Source organism: Gopherus evgoodei, chromosome 23 (assembly GCF_007399415.2).
Source record: "Gopherus evgoodei ecotype Sinaloan lineage chromosome 23, rGopEvg1_v1.p, whole genome shotgun sequence".
NCBI lineage: Eukaryota > Metazoa > Chordata > Testudines > Testudinidae > Gopherus > Gopherus evgoodei.
The window spans coordinates 12,120,918-12,142,090 of NC_044344.1; the positions used below are offsets into that span (position 1 = coordinate 12,120,918).

General features: G+C 50.0%; 2 protein-coding genes across 2 annotated transcripts; both read right to left on the minus strand.

Moving 5' to 3' along the window:
• Positions 1–5,041: 5,041 nt before the first annotated feature.
• Positions 5,042–13,361, minus strand: LOC115639164 (zinc finger protein 239-like). The gene is made up of 3 exons (XM_030541596.1): positions 13,342–13,361; positions 9,000–9,113; positions 5,042–8,595 (listed from the first exon to the last, which is right to left on the minus strand). Exon 3 carries the CDS (start codon positions 8,519–8,521, stop codon positions 7,694–7,696), a length of 828 nt encoding a protein of 275 aa, XP_030397456.1. The 5' UTR covers positions 8,522–8,595; positions 9,000–9,113; positions 13,342–13,361; the 3' UTR covers positions 5,042–7,693.
• Positions 13,362–13,726: 365 nt separating this feature from the next.
• LOC115639231 (translation initiation factor IF-2-like) lies at positions 13,727–19,695 on the minus strand. The gene is made up of 6 exons (XM_030541717.1): positions 19,540–19,695; positions 19,276–19,407; positions 17,182–17,250; positions 15,899–16,111; positions 15,249–15,271; positions 13,727–13,780 (listed from the first exon to the last, which is right to left on the minus strand). The coding sequence occupies exons 1-6, from the start codon at positions 19,693–19,695 to the stop codon at positions 13,735–13,737; spliced, it is 639 nt and encodes a 212-aa protein (XP_030397577.1). The 3' UTR covers positions 13,727–13,734.
• Positions 19,696–21,173: the final 1,478 nt, after the last annotated feature.

The following is a 21,173-nucleotide window of genomic DNA, read 5'->3' on the forward strand; positions in this document are numbered from 1 at the left end:
CTGCAAACAGCCCTTAATGTGGGAGTGAACGAAGGCTCTGATTATGAATCCATCTGTATGTGGACCTCGGAATGCGAACCAGACAGACCAAAGAGATAAGGAGCAAGTCTACTCGCGTTGCTGTGGTAACAGCAGAAGATAATGTAATATATCGTCATTGTGGGTGTCTCGGGCATACCCAAAAGAACTGCAGGCGCAAACCCCCAAAGCCTAGTCAGGGACAGAATCACGGCCAGTCGAATCCCTGCTTCACTGCCTTTCCGGCCTGGTCTGGGTCCTGCCCCCCACTGCCCCCACCCCTCCACCTCCCAGGATTTTGTGTGCAGAGAGACCGGACATTGGGCAGCCGGGTGTCCAAGACAAGTAACCCTGGGTAACCAACACCAGCCCCACCCGGTGTCTCAACCGACTGCCAACCCTTACTCACACTGGAGTAAAGAGGAAATGCCAGGCGTTTAAATTCCATGGCTCGCTAGGATCCCCCTACCCCCTTGCTGATGCAGATATAGATCCCTCAAGGCCACACTTACAAACATGGCTAATGGGCCGGCCATGCACAATTCTTGTGGACACGAAAGCGTCTGTTTCCATTACTGACCTCCCTCTTCCCACTACTAAACGGTACGTTACAATTTGGGGGGTGGGAGGTGCACAACTCACAGCTTACAAGAACTCCTCTCTTCTTGTAAAACCTAATCTCTTCTTCTGCACTCAGTCTCTTCTTATGTAGCTCCAAATGCAGAGGGGACTATTCTGGGCACGGATGCCCTCTACGACCTTGCTCAGAGCAGTTACTGATAAATGTATGCGTACTCATACCATCCCCCTCCGCAATGACACACTTCTTTCTTCTGTTGCACTGCCAAATCTACGGCTCTTACCTGGGCTACATCTAACCCTTTTTCAAGAATTATGTTCCAGGTCCCCTCTGTTTGGGCAGAAAATAAGCTCTATTCCAGTTCGATGCCTGCTCATCTTTGCCCACCCATCCAGGTTACCAGTCAACTTCCTTCACCTCCCAAGGAATACCCCCTCAAATCTGAGGCCATGGACATGGAAGGTAATATTATTTACTCTTTACTTCTACAAGGGACCAGTATGCCTTGATGAAGTGCACCCTCTTAAGCCCAGGACCCTCCAGAAATCCCCTCTTGGGCAGAAGGGTACAGGAGGGAAATCAGGCCATGGTATTGGCCCATATAAATACCTCTGTGAAAGTGCAAGGAATTCCAACATGGGTTCATAAAACCAGAATTCAAATGTATAAATAAATTCATTTATATTGTATCCTTTTAGGTAACAAATGTGACTCCCCACCTTAATCCTCCTGGCAAACATACCTGATGCAGCCTCCTGGGATCTGCCCTTGGTACATGTTACACAAGATACCTGTTTCAAAGCTGGCCAGTATGTGCAACTCCCTACAGGAGGCAGCGGCGAATAGGTAAAGAAACCAGACATTTGCCTTGCCCCCAGACCAGACCACCCGGGACCTATCGTAGTTACAGATCGCTCCAAGGTCTCAATCCGACTACCACAGCGCGGGAGCCGTCTTTGGCTCCCTTCCTGCATCTCACCCCATCTGGACTGTAACTGGGTATTTAGCTTCAGGGGATGTGGGCACACGCAGGTAGAACCCCCAATTTCGGAATGCAAGATCACAAAATGACGGGTCAAAGGCCAAACGACCCAAGCCCCTAGACATACCAACACCAGGTTATCTTATGCATTGACTGCAATTGATGTAGCCATAGAGGATTTTTACAAAATCATTGCAAAAACCTCAAATGCTATAGTCAACCTGGCCAAGTCACAGGTTAAAGGTCATGCTTGTGATATGCTGGCTCACACGCTATTTAACATTGCAAAAAAACCCCAACAACAAAAATCCATGTTAGCTGTATGCCTGGGTTGACCCATACACTTTCCTCCCCCACTCTTGCTCACATTGCAGGCATTGCTACACAACTAATAGTAGCCCCAGTAATTCCTCCAGACTCACCCTCCTCCTTCAATTTCCTTCTTGTGTATCCTTCTGCCATTCCTACTCGTTTCCTTCTTTTTTCCCGTTTCAAGTCTATTGAATATGTGGCTAATAATATGGGGTAAAAGTAGGGCTGTATGGATACCTGACACCATCCCCTGACAATGCTACACTGATGACAACCTCGGCCCGTTGCACAGAAACAGACAATTACATCGTGTATTCCTGTTCTACCCTTCACCCTTTGACCTCGTCCTCTTCTGTTGTTGTGGACGTCCTTCCTCTTGCAGATGGTGAAGCTGCTGTACAAGTATCCTCTACCCAGTGGTGTTTCATCAACACTGCATCTTATTACAGGTACAAACCATTGCAGTGCCAGGCAAACGTTTCCATGTGCCTGCAGATTACTGACTCATTTACCCTAGGTGACGTGCAGCTCCCCGGCCATGTGTTCACTGGAATGACAACAGCTCCTCTGTAATATAACAGTCTATACCTGGACAATGCACCGGTTCAACTGGCCAAGGAGCTACTTCTCATAGTGGTCCTGCCTGCTGCGTCTGCGTTTACCACCGTTCATAACCATGTCACCAAAAGTCGCATTCAAGTCCAGCTCTCCAATCAAACCATCACCCAACTGGAAGATTTTACTCATAATTCATCTTACAGCCCCATCTCCTGGTGGCAATTGTCCAAACAACAGCTGCTGCTGCTTCTATATTTGTGTTACTAACCTCTCGTCATGTGTGGGTACTTTAAACACACGCTTAAAAATCTTACTATGTTTACCCTCTTCCCCCAATTCCCCTCTCCCACCTTCCTCAGGCAACCCTAAAATAGATCATGCATATCAAAGTATTTAAAGTATTAACTTTATCTCACTTAAAAGTTCAATTTGTCAAAAGGAGGGAATTATCAGGAAGGAGTTAAAATTCAGCCAGCAGAAAAGACAGAAACTGCTGAGAAGCAAGGACAGAGTTTCTGTCAATACCTGGTAATTTAGCTCATCTTATAGGGTCAATGCCTGCCCAGTAACTCAATTCTTAGAACAGTGCTAACCCTCCCTTCACAACCCACTGGATGTCTGTAAGCACGGTGGATACCCTGCCATGTGGGTGGGTGTGACATACCAGGATACAATCCAGACCAGTGCAGGACTATGTCACTCCTGCTCTATACCTGGGGGGCCTTGCTGCTGTAGCCTCCAACCTAGTCTGCTCCAAACAGCCTGCCCGCATGCAGGTCATTCCCAGATGTGTTTGTGTACCTGCAGGCTGTTAGTTCACTTGGATTAAACTCTGGCTTTTACCAGCCTGCGTTATACTGCAGGGAGACCCCCAACACACTCCAGTCCAGGATTTCCCCTTTGAAATGTAGTCTTGTGCTGCCCAGCCTTCTCCTGGACAGTCCAAATATATTAAGTCTGTTATTCCTTTAAGGGAATAAATACACAAAGCTTATTACCTTAAATAGTTACCCACACGCTTTTTAAATACACACTGGATTAGATAAAACAACGAAACAAGTTTATTAACTACAACCAGATAGATTAAATGAGTACAAGTAATGAGGCACAAAAGTCATAAGTGGTTACAAGAAAAATAAAGATAAAATGTTTTCTTGTGCGTAGCTTACCAAACTACCTGTATATTAGATTCAAGCAGTTTCTTACCACGTTTCTAGCAGCATTACTGACCAAACTCTTCAGGTCAGGACCCCTCCTGCAGAGCCCAATGGTGGTTTCCTTTGACTTCTAAGGTGCAGAGAATGAGGCGGGCAAGGAGAGAGAGAGAGAAAAGAGGGTCTTGGGGTATCTTCCTCTCTGTTTTTGTTTTTTCAGTCCCTTTTTGTAAAGCATTTCCATCTGAGACCGAGGAAACAGGCAGTCTGCTGGAGGAAGGAGACTCTAGGCTGTTTCTCTGTTAATACGCAGACCTCTCTCCCTGCCTCTCTTCCTTGCCAAAGACTAATCACTTGGTAGGTGATTGTCCATCAGCTTTGTTGACACATGGCTTGCCCTGTCTTTGAGAAACTGATTTAACCACTCCCCAGACTTACCTGGGAAATGCATGTCAGTCACGATTTTTATGTTCATAACTTTACATATAACAACATTATATGCACTTTACCACGATATTCCTGAGCAGCAAGTTATGAGTGTTCATCTTGTACAAGGATTATTACTATAGCATGTAGGGGTGTATTCCATCCCAGTGGGTAATGCTAAAAGGTTTCTTTAGTTAGAAACTTATTTTAGTCAAGGATTTTAGCTTGTTAAGTTTTAGTCACTTAGAAGCATGTTATGCTTTTGTTTGATTTGTAACCATTTCTGTTTCTATTATTCTTGCTCAATATCCCTTAAATTTCTGTCCTTGGTTAATAATCTTCTTTGTTTTATCATAAGCATGTCAGTGCTATTATATTAAACACAGTATGAATTCCTGGTTAAATCATGCAGACTGGTGGTACACTCTCTCTAGAGACAGCGAACTTGGTAATTGTGACAGTGATCAGGGGTTGGAGGCTGCAGGGAGATGCTTCTGGAGAGTTTGGGGACTGAAGTACAACAAGGGTTAACCTGCCAGGCACAATTAGGACTGGTGGCATCCTGTGGAATCTAATGAACTGGAGTGGCAAGGAGTTGTCACTTTGGTTAGCACCACCAGACGCAGAGGGGTGACTTACAGTTCTGGACACCCTGAGAAAGCATCATATCTCATGACAGATGTCATGCCTTTGCTTTGCAAACAAGAGAAGTAGGGAAATCAATGACCCTTGCAGACTAACTGGGTAAAAGATTACACTACTTGTCTCCTTAAGCAATTTCCACTTAACAGAAAATTTGCTTTAGAGTTTGTCGAAATAAAGAACATAAGAACAGCCATACCGGGTCAGACCAAAGGTCTATCTAGCCCAGTATCCTGCTTACCGACAGTGGCCAATGCCAGGTGCCCCAGAGGGAGTGAACCTAACAGGTAATGATCAAATGATCTCTCTCCTGCCATCCATCTCCATCCTCTGACAAACAGAGGCTAGGGACATTCTCCCTTACCCATCCTGGCTAATAGCCATTAATGGACTTAACCTCCATGAATGTATCTAGTTCTCTTTTAAACGCTGTTATAGTCTGAAGTTAAACACTGGGTCAGTACTCTCATATACACTATTTCTCTCTCGTATCCCCCCCACTCCAACCTTTGAAGTGAAGTTTTTCTTCAAAACTCGTTAGTCCAAAGGATGCATGTTACATCAAATATACTTGAAAAGATTAGTCACCATTTCCTATACTAAACGAGAACCAGTGTAAAATCGCAGTGTTCCAGTGTAACTCATGTTATCACAAAATTAGTGTCTTATTCTTTAACCAATAATTAACTTCATGTTTAATTTCATTTCCATTGGCAACAATAACATATTCCAAGATTGCAAAATCTTGTATGTGTTAGTTTTCTCTTAATTCCCAGTTCTATCAAGTGAGTCTCATGTAAAGTTGCATTCTGTGTCAACATAGGTGTCTTCCACTTCTTTGAATTCATTTATCTCTTGGTCTTCTGCTATAAATGTTGGTGAAAGGGGTCTCACATTACGTGGGAAGGTCTGCATCATGAGAACAAGCACCTCTACTTTATTTTCACATTTTCTAATCTTACAAATTAGCAGGATGTGAAGGAGAAGTGACGCAAATGCATAAAGTACAAGGGCAAAACTAAGAAACAAAAGCATCTGGCTGTCTGCACTTGGAATCTAACACATCCATTCCCTCAGTGGTTATCATCACTTACACAGCATGAAAGTCCTTCTTGTCCACCAATGGAGCCAGACTGGGATCCATGGGGAAGGAATGTCCTTTGAAGGCATTAACTGCTTCTTTCTTTGCCTTTTGGTAAAGGACAATTGTTCCCAGTTTATCTACGGCATCCTCAGGGACCTTACTCAATGCCATTAACCTAGGCAGGGGTGTTCTAAACACAGTTTTACCTGGGCCACCACAGAGTCCTTTTCTGGGGTGAAAACCAACCAGCGGTACCTGCTATTACTGAGTGCTTGCCAAATCCTTGATCTTGGTCAGGTTAAATTTACACTTCTCTGGAGTAGAATCCTTTACCAAACCACCCAAAATCTCAGCAGCATTACAATTTGTTTCTTTAATCTGGTGGCACAGGTCTAAATTAGGGACTGCATCAGAATCCCTGCAAGCCACCAAAAGTGGGGTATCTATTCAAAAATCACTATTCCGCAACTACCCCACATTCAACACGGAGTTCATTTTATACCCATCTGCAACATGTACAAAGGGTAAGTTCAGCAAAAATGCCACTTCCATTTCCTCCACATCTACACAGATGGGGACATTGTTTCCCCAAACACAGGCAACATGCACCTGATTAGGAAGGAAATATCTTCCTAATGCGAAGGGCCTGGACCTCAGCTACTTCGGGAACTAAATATACGGTTATTTTCCCTAGTTCTCAGTTACTTACTCTGGAATTCTCTTCCCAGACAATTGCAAATGACACTGCCTTACCCAGCTGAACGTGGGTGTGATTGTAGTCAGTTTCTTCAGTTAGTTGCACAGATTGGGGTGTGCTGTTGTTTACCATCTCGGAGTGGAGATTTTCAGACTCTACTGTTTCCATGGTAGCACGTCCAAAGGGCTGAAGCATGACCTCTCCCGATGACTGAACTGCACGTGAACTTCCCCCATGGGCCACATCATCGTGGAGGGGCAAGGAAAAAACAAAAAAAAAGAAATGACTATTTTAGCAAATGGTCATTTGTCTCAAAGTCCCCACTAAATCCAAGCTACATTGTGTTTAACAAAACTGCTATCCAGTTATGTGATTAACTGGCCTTCAGGAAAGAGAGAGAAACCAACCATACCGAGGGGTATAAGACCCTTTCAGTTTCATATAAACTGAAATTGCAGAGCAGGCTACATTTGATGACTCAGAATCAGGACAGCAGATTCTCCCATTGTGTTGTCCTCTGATCCATTCAAATGTGCTTCACTCAGCGCCATCTCATTATTTTTGAATCAGGTTATTTAAAAACGTTTTAGCATCGTCGTAATGGAGAAAAACAGCCAAACTTGCCCTCAGCAACAATCCCAGCTGAGCAGGAAAAAGCCCAGAAGCAGCTTTGCCAGTTGAGGGAAACGCAGATGAAAGCACAGAACAATTACTCAGTGTTTGGGATTCATTCAAATTCCTGCTCCAGGTCTGTGACTCTTTCAGTTCCCACCCTAACGCGTCTGCACGTAGGTATCACAATGTGATCCTGAATTAGAGAGCCGAGAACGTTGCATCACATGACGCTTTGGGAGGTGGAGCGGTAAAATGCAGGCAGAATAAACTCTATGGATATGTCTACACTGCACAGAAAACAAAGTGGCAGCGATTCTCAGATCTCCATGGAAAATCCTAGTGGAGACATGGCCTAGGCAGACTACATCTCAACGTAGCTAGTCGAGGTCACCGCTATCTCCCCACCTGGGGCTGATGGACCTTCCTGGCAGATGGGGGACATCATCCCCTCCACTACCAGGACAAAGGAACTGATAGAAGGGGCCCCAGGATTCACCCCAAAGAAGGGTGAGAGCTGCAGAAGTGGGACAGCTCAGAGCACGCGGTGACACAGGTGGTGCAAACAGCCTTAAAGGTCTCTGTGGGAATTAGCAAAAGCATCTTTGGCCAGCCCTAGTCAATGAGTTTACTGTCCTTTGTGGATCCTCTGATGCCTAATAAGGTTTGATCGGTCATTGAAGCTTTTCCCACACTTGGAGCATTTAAAGGGTCTGTCTCCTGTATGGATTGTCTCGTGTCTGATCAGATCTGAGCTCCGAGTGAAGCTTTTCCCGCACTCGCAGCATTCATAGGGTCGCTCTCCCGTATGGATTCTCCAATGTGTAATCAGGCTGGAGCTCACACTGAAGCTTTTCCCGCACTCGGAGCATCTATAAGGTCTCTCGCCCATGTGGGTTCTCTGATGTGTAATAAGGTTGGAGCGGTCGTTGAAACTTTTCCCACACTTGGAGCATTTAAAAGGTCTGTCTCCTGTGTGGATTGTCTCGTGTCTGATAAGGTCTGAGCTCCGAGTGAAGCTTTTCCCGCACTCTGAGCATCTATAGGGTCTCTCCCCCACGTGGGTTCTCTGATGCTGAGTAAGGTTCGAGCTGTCAGTGAAACTTTTCCCACAGTCGTGGCATTTAAAGGGTCTATTTCCCGTGTGGATCCTCCAATGTTTAATAAGGTTTGAACGCTGATTGAAGCTTTTCCCGCACTCTGAGCATTTATAGGGTCTATTTCCTGTGTGGATTCTCCAGTGTGTAATAAGGTTGGAGCGACTACTAAAGGTTTTCTCACATTCGGTGCAGGTGTTTTTTCTCTCTCCTGGGGGGATTCTCTGCTGGGTTGTGGTTTCCTGGAGATCCTTGCCACTTCCCCGACAATCCCCTGGCTGATTTCTCTGCTGACTCTCATGACTTTTCCTCCGCTCACGACTCCAGTGAACGTTCCCTTTAAATCTTTCTGAAAACATCCCGGGTGGTTCCACTAGCTCGTGATCTTTCTGCTGAGGATTCTCCTCCTTGCTCTTACTTACTGCCCCTTCACCTGCTGGGACAGAGAGAGGGAATCCAGGCATGAGTTACTGCAGGTGCTGGGCAGAAAGGAAGCCTCAGGGGATGGGAAAAGGGGGAAACAAACGACAGTAATTGCTGGAGAGATGGGGGGAAAACCCCCACAGGAGCTGAACCCCTCCCATCTTTCCCCAGAGAAGAGAGAGGAGACCTGTTCTGCCTCCACATCCCATGCAAACACTCATGGGGAAGGGAGACTGGGGAGGGAGCTACTGCCAGGTGTCAGTGAGGACGGGTGGGAAGCTGTGACCTCCTTCATGAGTACATATCACATGCTGGGGACAACCCTGAACTTAGAGTTCACAAGGTCTTTGGAGGGAATCCCAGCTCTTTTCTTCAGACACCAAGAAGTTTTGAGTTTGTTGAACTGATTCCTACCCTGGCAGGCACCTCCCTGGACCTCTCTTTCCTCTGAGCCCTGGAGACCCAGGACCCATGGATCTTCCCCTTGTTCCAGCTGGGAGACATCAGCAGGTTTGGAAACTGGAAACCCTGCTCAGGGGAAAGAAAACAAGGGAGGGCAGGTGAACCTGTGGGACATTTGTCACATACAGTGTTGTGTGGTTTTAACCGTAGCTCATTATAAACCAGTGAAATTCTAAGTGCCCAAAGCTGCAGGACACTGCTAATGGGGGAATGTAACCATCTGCATCTCTGCTGGGAACACACACAGCCAGAGACTCATCTTCAAGGGGATCCTAAAACACAGAGAAGGCAACTGTATGTCCCAGAAAGAGGACACTGCAGAGAGAGGAGGAATGGCCCTGACTGCTCTTCTCACCAACAGAGCTGTCCAGTGCCAAGGAGAGGCCACAGGAAACAGGGACCACTGAGCACAAGCTGGCTGGGTTCAGCTCACGTGAGGAATGTTGTCAGCACCAAATACAGCACCTCAGAGTTATCAGATGTCAAGAAAGTGCATTTGGGGGAATAACAGACTCTATCAAGTTATGTGTAATGGGAGAGAGTATGAAAGTCCCCCAGGGTGGAGAGAGGACGAGGGAATTAGAATTTGGGAGAAACCGACTGTAATTCTTCTGGAAAAGGAGAATGCGAGAAATAAGATTCAGGTCATGTGACCTAAAGAAGGACCAGCTCAAAGATCCAAGGAGCCTGCCGGGAAGAGAAATTGTGGCTGCTGCAGACAGGGAGGGGGAAGCAAGATCCTCTGAGTTCCTAGAAGTCTCGCTACCATCCTGTGCCATCACCAAGAGAGTGCCCCTTTCTGCCAGGGAAGGGGTTGTCCCGTGGCAGGGACGAAATGCAGGAACAGAGTCCAGGGTTTCAGTGGGTAGGGACAAGGTGGGCAGGGGGGGGACCGAGCAGTGGAGGAAGGACAAGGGTTAAAACAATATAAAAAATATATCAAAGAATGTGCAAGTGGACTAAAGAAAATGGAGGGCAGGCACAAAGGCAACGGGGCCTGGGCAGAGATTCTGTGTTCAAGGGCTGGGACCCCCCAGCATCAGATCCCCCCAACCTGCTCTCCCTCCCTGATGGTCATTAGTCTTCTTCCTCCACACTCCCCCCCCCCGCCCTCCTCACATCCTGGGACCACAGTACCTACTCCTTGTGTTCTTCTCTCCCGGCCCTAACCCCCTTCGCTTCCAGGTCCTCAACTGCTTTCCATCCCACCCTCCCACTGTTCCAAGCCTTCCCCACTCCCACTTCCCAGCAGCACCAGCACTGCCTGCAGTACCCACACTCCCTTTGCTCATACCAGTACCAGCCTGCCAGCTCCTCAGAGCACCTGGCCTGAATGCCTCCCATGGTCCAGCCCTCCTGGACACCACGACTCTCCAGAGCACCTGCTCTACGGTAACCCCTTGCCCACAGTCCTTCCAGCTCTCAGGAGCTCTTCCTCCAAACCTTCCCCTCCCCAGCCTACCCGTGCCTGGCCCCGGCCCCTTCCAGAACATCGAGTTCAGCCAAGCCCAACTCGCGAAAACCAGCAAATACAGAGTTATGGTACCTGCCCACACAGCCAAACTCTGTACTCTTTGAGTGACGGCCCCGTGCACCCATCATGCATTCTGCTGACACACCCCATGACAAGATGGCCCCTGTGCCCTGCTAGTGACAGTGCAGTGCTGAAATCAGGCATGCTGGATCTCTCAAGGTCCACACATACCTCCTTCCTCACATCCCACGGGCTGTGGAGAGGGACTCACCCTCCCCTCGACCCCAGAGAGCCACAGCTTCCCAGATCACCTCATAGCACAATCACTGTGCTGCCGACCTCCTCCAACACCCCCCCCCCACTCAGTACTGAGACACTGCATGGAACTGTGAGATACTTTAGATTATTTATAATATTGGTATTAATAAGTTGCAATGAATCGTGCCAGATATGCCATGTAAGGTGTCAGTGATTTGCCAGGTACAATAATGTTGTTTATATGTTTGTATTACCTTTGTATACTGTGAGTTCTAGGTAGGTGTGGTACATCTGTATTTCAAAACTAATGCCGTGGTTCTGGGTGACACCCCCAGACAGATTGGCATCAGCACTAAGCCTTCATGATGGGCCATCAGCTGTACAATGAACCCATTAAAAAAGCCAAGGACTACACCTTAGGAGCCAGCAAGGCATGTAGGGGCAGGCTGGTGGACAGAGAACTCTAAGGCTTTTCCATGCCACGTGCTGGGCAGCTTGTGTTTGGGACAAAGGAAGTACCAGCCGCATGGCAAAAGGAATATAAAGAGCAGCGGCATCCTCTCCATTTTGTCTCCGTTCCTGCTTCTTTCCTCTGGAGCAACTTTTCTACAAACGAAGCTCTGAACAAAGGACTGAACGGCCCATCCAAGCTGGGGATCTGTTCTAGGGGGACTTTCAAGGCAGCAAACTCACCAATATTGGTAGGAACCTGATATACGGCCCTTGTAGTCTTGTATGTGTCCGATTCCTTTACCATTTAACAACTCTCCTCTTCTTCTTTTTATAATAAACCTTCTGTTTCAAACACTAACGGACTGGCTGGCAGTGTGGTATTTTGGGTAAGATCCAAACTAATATTGGCCTGGTGGCGTGGGTGACCCTTTGGGGTCAGAAGAACATTTTTTATAGCGAGCAGAGGTTTTAATTGACTTCTCACTGCACTGGACCTAGGTGCTGATTGGGAGCCAGAGAATCAGAATGCAGTAAAGGGGCCTGTGCGATTTCTTTTTTAGCTTCTAGATAACCAGCCCAGGGGTTCAGGAGCAGTTTACAACCGATCAGTGAGTCTAACTTCAGTGTGAACCACCAGTTTTGGGACAATCTGCTCTTCTTTTTGCAGCCTGCCCTGACCTTGGCACTTCCAGTGAGGGCTGCCCCAGGCACACTGGGTCACAAGTACAGCTAGTTCTAATGCAATGAATGCAGCTGGAGTACAGGCTGACTATTACAAAGGACCTGCCTGCTCCAGGGCACAGAGATGAGTTGTGTGGACATTCACCCCAACTCTCCCTTTCCTGGGCTGCAGAAGTTTGAATTTTGCTGAATTCAGCATTCTGGAGGGGCAGGTGCTGTCACCAGGCCTCTGCATTACTGATTTTTTTTTCATTTAATTTCCCCTTCAGTGTCACTCTCCTGTGGCCCTTTCTATCTCCTTCGCCTTCTCCCCTTCCTCTGGCTGGGTGACTGGACCACCATCTATTCCTGGGTTCCTTCACTCGCCTGCAAATGCGAACAGCAGCGAATGCCATTTTGGCTCCAAATTTTCTGCCTCGTCCCCGTCTCTACTAACCATTGTGGTGGTTTCAGGTTCTCTGGCGGTGATAGGACACAGCAGTGAAATGGTTACTGTGAACAGCTGCAACCTGCCTGAGTTCACAGTCGGGTTTCAGAAGTAAGGAAAAGATTATGAAATGTGGGTTTGATTGGAATTAATAGTTCCCAGGGTCAGTCCACATATGCTATAGTAGCCAGCTGCTCATCTAACCTTGGTCCATATACAATGCAGTGCTCTCTTCCTATTCATAGCCAACAGCGATACAAAATCTGATCCGGTGTTTCTCAACTGATGGGTCATGGCCCCCAGGGGGCTCAGGAGAGGCAGTTGTGGGGGCTGGGAAATACTGGAAGCTTTATTAGGGGCTAAATAGGAAAACCTCATTGCCCCAGGCCCTGCACACTCTTATCCCTCAAGGTCAGGGATTCTCTGTCGGCCTCTTGAAACACACACTGTGAAGGCTTAAGGTCTGGTCTTACTTTTAGAGTAAATGTAAGAAAGTTGCAAAAATTCTTTACGTCACCTAAAGGCTCCCCAGTGTGAAGTGAGAGAAACACTGGTCTCCACTAGCGAAGCCCCCTCCTCCTTCAGAACGAGCCCCACACAGCTCAGTGCCCTCTTCCCTTCACAGCCAGTCTGTACACACTATAGCAGCCCTATTTTGCATTCAGGATCAGTCTAGACAAGGGTTCCAACCCCTCACTCCTGAAACTCTGCTGCCGCCCTGTGGCCTTTTTCAGCCGCTCATTACAGCTGCAGACTGCATCCTGTGTGGGTGTTTCAGCCTCGTCTCACCATTTCACACCACTCAGGTTCTTGTTCCTTTCTCAAAGGGAAATGCACCCGTCAGCTCAGGATTCACTCTGACCCCCCCAGACCTCACTGCAGGAGTGACCTGGGCAGTCACTGCTCCACCGCTTTCAGGTTTATCTCGGGCTGGGGGCAGCAATCCCCAGCCGCTAACATGGTCTCGGTCCTGAACCCCCCCAGGAGAGACAGAAACGTACCTGTGTGGTGCTCCAGCTCCAGCCGCAGAGTCTCTGGGGAAGGAGAGGAAGGCAGAGGTGAGAATTCAGGCCCTCGCGCTCATGGGCGTATTCCTATTGGCTACTAACGTATTTGCTTTTCATGATGAGATGGGGACCCAGAGCGAGGCTGGTAACTCAGGCAGAGCCGGCCCCACAGGGCTACTCCCATGGGGAAGGAGAACTCCCTGAGCTGGGGCTGAGACGGAGCCCAGGGTCAGCGACACACTATAGCCCCTGACTCCTCCCCAGGGCGAGGGTCCCTCTAACCAGAAGGGAGCTGCTGCCAAACTCCACTTCACCTTTGAATCCCAGCAGCACCTCCTGCAGGATGGCACTTTTCAGAGAGAAATCGCTGAGTCTCCTTCTCCAGCTCTACGCAAACCCCGGCTCTGGCTTCTGAAACGGCCCATCCTCCCTGCTGGGGAAAGCAGGAAGGGTGAGACATGGGTCCAATTCCCAATCCCAGAAACCCCCAAACTCCAGAAAACCTGCATCTGAGCTTTATCGTCTGAGATGTCACCTGCCCACAGCCCGGTGCGCTCCATGGGCCCAGAGAGATGGGATGTGGGGAGCCATTGGGGCCCAGAATGGAGCCAGGTTCTGGTGCCCACGCTGGGACACATTGGGGTGCTGAGCCACCCTCCACCCTGTGTTATTCCAGTACCAAGGGGCACCAGCATTGGGATATGTGGAAAGGGAGGACACAGAGACTAGAGAGTGGGCGTGTCCCATGTGCTCACAGGGGCCACAGACAGAGCTCAGGTCTTCCCCAGGGATTGAACCTGGACCATTTAATGCCCAAAGCCCGGAGAACTTCAGCTAAAGCAGTGACCCCCAGGGTGTCAGCCCCACTGGTGGAGAACGCTGTATCCCACTTATCATTGTCCTTAGGCTGGGGCATAAACTGGGGACACCTAGGCACAAAGATCCAGGGGGGGAATCTGCCCTTTACATAGAAAGCTTTTAATTACTGTTATTTATAAAGTAACTCATTGTCACAACTTTTTTCACTCAAAGGGAAAACAGCCACTTCTGCTATTTCTACCCTGTTTCCCTGCCTCCCCCCAGTCCCCTCATCCTTGACTGTGTCTCTCTTCTCTGTTCTTCCCTCCCTACAGCAACTCCCTATTCCTACCTCTCAAGGGCTTCACTCCCATCCCCTCCCAATCCCACCTGCTACAGAGACCAGCAATGGACATTCAAGTGACATCATTTCAGCTGACACACCAATGAGATTCCCAGAGGAGTTCACACATCTCTGAGCCGGGTTTCAGGCCGTTTCACAGACTCAGGGCTGGTCTGCACTAGAATATTAGGTTGTCTTAACTACATTGCTCAGGAGTGCGAAAAATCCACACCTCTGAGCAGCGTAGATAAGCCAACTTGAGTGCCCCAGCAGACAGTGCTGGGCCAAACGAGGGTCTTCCATCGACCTAGCTCCTGTCTCTGGGCAGGCGGATCACCTACGCCAGTGGGACAACCCCTCCCGTCGCCATAGGGAGCGTCTACATTGAAACGCCTTAGACAGGCCCTCAGGAAGGCACCATCGCCTCCCTTTGCACTTCAGAAGGTTTCTTTGCCAGCATGAAGGCTAGAAACCTATTTTTAAAAGACAAAAGCTGAGATTCTGCACACTGTGAACACGTGATGTGGCCACGTAAACCCATCAGCCAGGCTGGGTCTGGCCCACAGGCCCTGTGTTTGACAGCCCCCATTAGCTGTCAGGTAGTAAGAGGCTCTTTCCTTCCTGAAGCAGCCACTAAGGAAAGACGTGATCTCAGGCATTCAGCCAGCGTGTCATAGCGTGGGAAATGCCACAGTCAGTGGAATTACAATTCTAAACCATTGCTTTCCACGTGAACGCTGAAATGGAGCCCAGGACGTACCTGCTCTCAGTGTGTCCAGCACCCTGCACAGGGGAAGAAAGAAGAGGCAGTCAGTGGGCCTGGCCCAGGCTGGGGTGGCCTCCTGCTCTGCAGGGGAGTCACCACTGGAGCCACGGGTATTTGGGGAATTTCAGACACTTGGCAGCTGTTCTCTGAATGTGAACCCATCTCTCCCGCCCACTGCTAAGCCCAGCAGGGACATCTGCCCTCAGCAACCCCAGGGGACCCTGCTAGGAGGTCGCCATCAAGGAAAGTCTCTTCTCAGGCACTTTACAGGAAGAGAACATTCCCCCTAGTGCTGAGAGCCCCCCTAAGCCCCCTCACACCACTGAACCCACTAGCCTGGGACGACATGGGACCTTGGGCCTGGCGGGGGGCGAGGGTGGGCTGGGAATTTCACCCTCAAAGTGCAGAGAGACGTTTACAGGGCAGGAGAGACGGTCTTCGGGTTACAGCACCCAGGACCCCCAGGTCCCAGCCCTGGCTCTGCCACAGACTCATTGTGTGACTGTGGGCTGGACTCTGCCCTGTCCTGTGCCTCACTTTCCCCTTTGCACAATAGGGATAATGTCCCTGACCCCTCCTTGTGAGGCGCGTTGGAGGCTAGGGCTGAGAAGCAGCATATTAGCGCTGCCATAAGCCAGTCTGACCTGCGGGGATTGGCTCCTCGACTGCTGCTGCCCCTCCTCTCCGATCAGGGAAATCTCCCCGGACGGTCTGGAGACGCCCTCGTCCCTTCTCCTGACAATGGCTCTGGCTAGCTCCTCCAGCTGGGACAGCAGGAGCTGCTCCTGCTCCTCCAGAAACTCTCGCAGCTCCTTCCACTCCGCAACGATCTTCTGCCTCTCGGCTTCAGTCTGTTTCTGCAACCCAGGGAGAGGGCAGCTCGGTAACGGGAGAATCAGACCTGTGCCCCCAGCAGATGGGGGAGTTATTTACCAGAACACAGGGTTGATGCGGCAGGGGATGGGAGCTCAGTTAGGCCAGGAAGGGTAGAGGAAGGAGGGTGGGGTGAGCTGCTCATGGCTAACGGGGGGGCTTTTCTCCCCAAACCTCATCAAATTGCACTGAACCAAACTCTTCATCTGCCCACCCACATTTCCTCTCCTTCCCCCCGTCTCCCCTAGGGGTGAGAAAGAAACCTGGTCACTATAATATCTGAGCAGCCCTTGGGCAGGGCCTCTCCAGGCCACAGACTGACATTCTCCTGTGCAACAGCCTCTTGGACCCTAAACACATCATGTTGCTCCGACGTCTGACCTTGCACTCTCCCTGGGCTCCAGTGGGGATGCTTTCCTGGCTGAGGCTGGCAGCACGGGGCCTGTGTTTGCTGTGTCATAGAATATTAGGGTTGGAAGAGACCTCAGGAGGCCATCTACTCCAACCTCCTTCTCAAAGTAGGACCAACTTGTTCTGTCATCTGACACCACTGAGAACAGCTCAGCTCCATCCTCTTTGGAACCCCCTTTCAGGTAGTTGAAAGCAGCTATCAAATCCCCCCTCATTCTTCTCTTCTGCAGACTAAATAATCCCAGTTCCCTCAGCCTCTGCTATTTGTTCACATCCTTTCTGTAGTGGGGGGCCCAAAACTGGATGCAATACTCCAGATGTGGCCTCACCGAATAGAGGGGAGTTATCATGTCCCTCGATCTGCTGGTAATACTCCTATTAATGCAGCCCAATATGCCGTTAGCCTTCTTGGCAACAAGGGCACACCGCTGACTCATATCCAGCTTCTCATTCACTGTAACCCCCAGGTTCTTTTCTGCAGAACTGCCACTTAGCCAGTCCGTCCCCAGCCTGTAGCAGTGCATGGGATTCTTCCTTCCTAAGTGCAGGACTCTGCATTTCTCCTTGTCGAACATCATCAGGTGTCACTCAGGGCACTCTGATCCCAGGCAAACCTGAGGGGCAGGGGGCTCTGGGCACCTACCAGCAGCTCTGCACTTTGCCGCTCCTCCTCAGCTTTTTGCAGACAGGCCAGATGCTCTCCCGGTGCCTCCTGCAAGAAGGGGGAGGAGGGTGTTTACAAACAGCTCCAAAGGACCTCACAACTTCCATATTTCAGGGCCCAATCCTGCCCTGCACATGCCTGCGCAGAGCCCCTGGGACTGACTTTCTTGCCAGATACAGTTCAGCCTCAGCGAGGAAGATCTCAGGGGGGCAGTGAGAGCGGAACCAGGTTTTCCCAGGAAGACACAGGACACCCTGGTGAAGTGACAGGGCTGCAGCCCAAACCTCAGCCCCAAACATTCTCCAGCCCCATCCACATCCCAACCAACCAACTTCAGACATTCCCCCAACTTCCCCAGCTCCAACCCCAACATACCCAAAGTGCCAGATCTGAACACGGACCCCCTCAAACCCAATATCCCCCCAAACCGCCCCCCTCAATACCCCAGCTCTTATCCCTGCACACACACCGGCACATCCCCAAGGCCCAGCTTTGAACCTCCCCCACATCTACAGACCCCTCACACCAACACATCCCAAAGTCTGGCTCTGACCCCCCCACTGACACACCCCAGAGCCCAGCTCCAAGCAGCCCCACGATCCCCAGCTCCTGCTGTTTCTCCCACATAAGAACATTAGAACAGCCATACTGGGTCAGACCAATGGTCCACCTAGCCCAGTGTCCTGCCTCTGACAGTAGCCAGTATCAGATTCTTCACAGGGAATTTACAGGCCAATTGTGGCAAGATCCACTCCCTGTTATCCAGTCCCAGCTTCTGGCACAGTTTAGGGACACTTGGAGCTGGTGGGGGGCGGGAGGGAGAGGAAGGAAGGGGTGTCATAGACTCATAGAATATTAGGGTTGGAAAAGCAGCAAAGAATCCTGTGGCACCTTATAGACTAACAGACGTTTTGGAGCATGAGCTTTCCTGGGTGAATACCCACTTCGTCAGATGCATGTTCCAGTCCAACCCCCTGCTCAAAGCAGGACCAACACCAACTAAATCATCCCAGCCAGGGCTTTGTCAAGCTGGGCCTTTTAAACGTCTAAGGAAGGAGATTCCACCACCTCCCTAGGGAACCCATTCCAGTGCTTCACCCTCCTAGTGAAATAGTGTTTCCTAACTTCCCCCATTGCAACCTGAGACCATTGCTCCTTGTTCGGCCATCTGGTACCACTGAGAACAACTGAGCTCCATCCTCTTTGGAACCCCCCTTCAGGTAGTTGAAGGCTGCTGTCAAATCCCCCCTCACTCTTCTCTTCTGCAGACTAAACAAGCCCAGTTCCCTCAGCCTCTCCTCATAAGTCATGTGCTCCAGCCCCCCTAATCATTTTCATTGCCCTTCACTGGACTCTTTCCAATTTCTCCACATCCTTCTTGTAGTGTGGGGCCCAAAACTGGACACAGTACTCCAGATGAGGCCTCACCAGCGCCAAATAGAAGGGAATTATCACTTCCCTTGATCTGCGGACAATGCTCCTACTAATGCAGCCAAATATCCCGTTAGCCTCTTGGCAACAAGGGCACACTGTTGACTCATATCCAGTTTCTCATCCCCAAGATCTTTTCTGCAGACCTGCTGCCCAAACTTCGGTCCCTAGTCTGTAGCAGTGCATGGGATTCTTCTGTCCTAAGTGCAGGACTCTGCACTTGTCCTTGTTGAACCTCATCAGATTTCTTTGACTCAATCCTCTAATTTGTCTAGGTCCCTCTGCATCGTGTTTCCACCATCCAGCATATATACCACACCCCCCCCCAGCTTAGTGTCATCAGGGAATTTGCTGAGAGTGCAGTTCACGCCATCCTCCAGATCATTAATGAAGATATTGAACAAAACCAGCCCCAGGACTGATCCTCGGGGCACTTTGCTTGGTACTGGCTGCCAACTAAACATCGAGCCATTGGTCACTACCCGTCGAGCCGGACAATCCAGCCACCTTTCTATCCACCTTATAGTCCAATCATCCAGCTGATCGTGCTTTAACTTGCTGGTACCATACTGTGGGAGACCTTATCAAAAGCTTCGCTAAAGTCAAGCGAGTCCCTGACTATCCTGGCTAAGATCCGCTCACCAGCCTGATCTGCAGCGTCTGGGGTGCGGGTGCAGGCGGGTTTCCATCCCGGCAGGGGGGGATTTGTGGCTCACTCCCCGGCCCTTCCCCAGGGCCCCCGACACCCCTGCGCGTTGCCGGCTGCGGGTGTCCCTGGAGCCCCCCAGGTGGGGTGACCAGGGCTCCCGGTTTTATAGGGACAGTCCCGATATTTGGGGCTTTGTCTTGTCCAGGCGCCTACGACCCCCCAGCCGCCTCCCGATGTCACACGCGCTGCCCGCTCACCCCGCGCCCAGTGACCCCGGCCTGTCCCCGGCCCCTCCCGCCGCGCCCGCCCCGCATCCCCCACGGGCCCCCCGGCCGCGCGGCCCCGCCCACCACGCCGCCCCGCTGCCGGCGGGGCCGGAGCAGCCGCCGCGCTGAGCCCCCTGCCCCGGCCATGGCTCCTCGGCCGGACAAAGGGCTGCGGGGGGCGGGGCGGGGCCGCCCCGGATTGGCCGGGCGGCGGGTGGGGCCCGCGCAGGGGGGTTCGTGACGCTCGGTGCCTCCAGCTCCCGAGAGGGGTGCCCGGGGAACGCGGAGCAGAGCCCGAGGAGCGGCTACAGGAGGGTTCGGCGGCGGCGGGAGCTCAGCGCCTGCGGAAGGCTCAGCCCCAGCGAGCGGCCGCCCTGGGCTCCAGCCGGGATTGTAGGTGAGAAACCGAAGCAAGAAGCAGAGTCCCGGATCCCGGGGCAGGAAGCGCCGCGCTGCTCAGCGAGTCTGACCCCCCTGCACAACACAAGCCAAGCACGTCCCCCCAGTAATTCCTAGGGATCTGTTAGGAAAACAGCCAATACTGATTTACAAACGGCCAGCAGCTGAGCCTTCACCACCCTCCTTGGTAAATCGGTCCAGTAGCTAATTCTCCTCCCCGTTAGCAATGCGCCTTGTTCCCATCTGGATTCGTCTAGCTTCAACTTCCAGCCACTGGATCGAGTCACACCTGTCTCTGCTACAGCAAAGAGCCCATTAGTAAATATTTGTTCCCCATATAGATACTTACAGACTGTGATCGAATCACCCCATAACTTGACCTTTGTTAATCTAAGTAGATTGAGCTCTCCATGTCTATCACTACAAGGTGTTTTCTAATCCTGTATCCAGCCTCATGGTTCTTCTCTAAGCCCTCTCCAATTTATCAACAGCCTTCTTGTATTATGGGCACCAGAAAGGGACACAGGATTCCAGCAGCGATTGCACCATTCTCAAATAGAGGTAAAATAACCTCTCTGCTCTTACTCAAGATTCCCCTATTTATGTCTCCCAGGATCACATTAGCTTTTTTGGCCACAGCATCACATTGGAAGCCCATGTTCTGCTGATTATCTACCATAACCCCCAAATCTTTTTCAGAATCATTGCTTCCCAGGCTAGAACACCCCCCCCCGCCACATCCAACAGTAACCTGCCCTCTCCATTATTTACCACTCCTCCAATTTTTGTGTCATCTGCAAACTTTATCAGTGATACTTTTATGTTTTCTTCCAGGTCATTGATAAAAATGTTAAATAGCATATGCCTAGGGCCAAGAACCAATTCCTGCGGGACCCCACAGAAACGGACCCACTTGACAATGAGTCTTTGCTTACAATTACATTTTGAGATCTATCAGTTAGCCAATTTTCAATCTATTTAACGTGTGCCATGTTAATTTTATATTATTTTAGTTTTTGAATCAAAATGTTGAGTGGTACTAAGTCCAACAACTTTCAGAAGTCTAAGTGAATTGCATCAATGCCATTACCTTTATCAAGCAAATTTGTAATCTCCTAAAAGTGATACCAAGTTATTCTGACAGGCTCTATTTCCATAAATCCATATTGATTTGCATTAGTTACATTACTCTCCTTTAATTCTTTATTAATTCAGTCCAAGAGCAG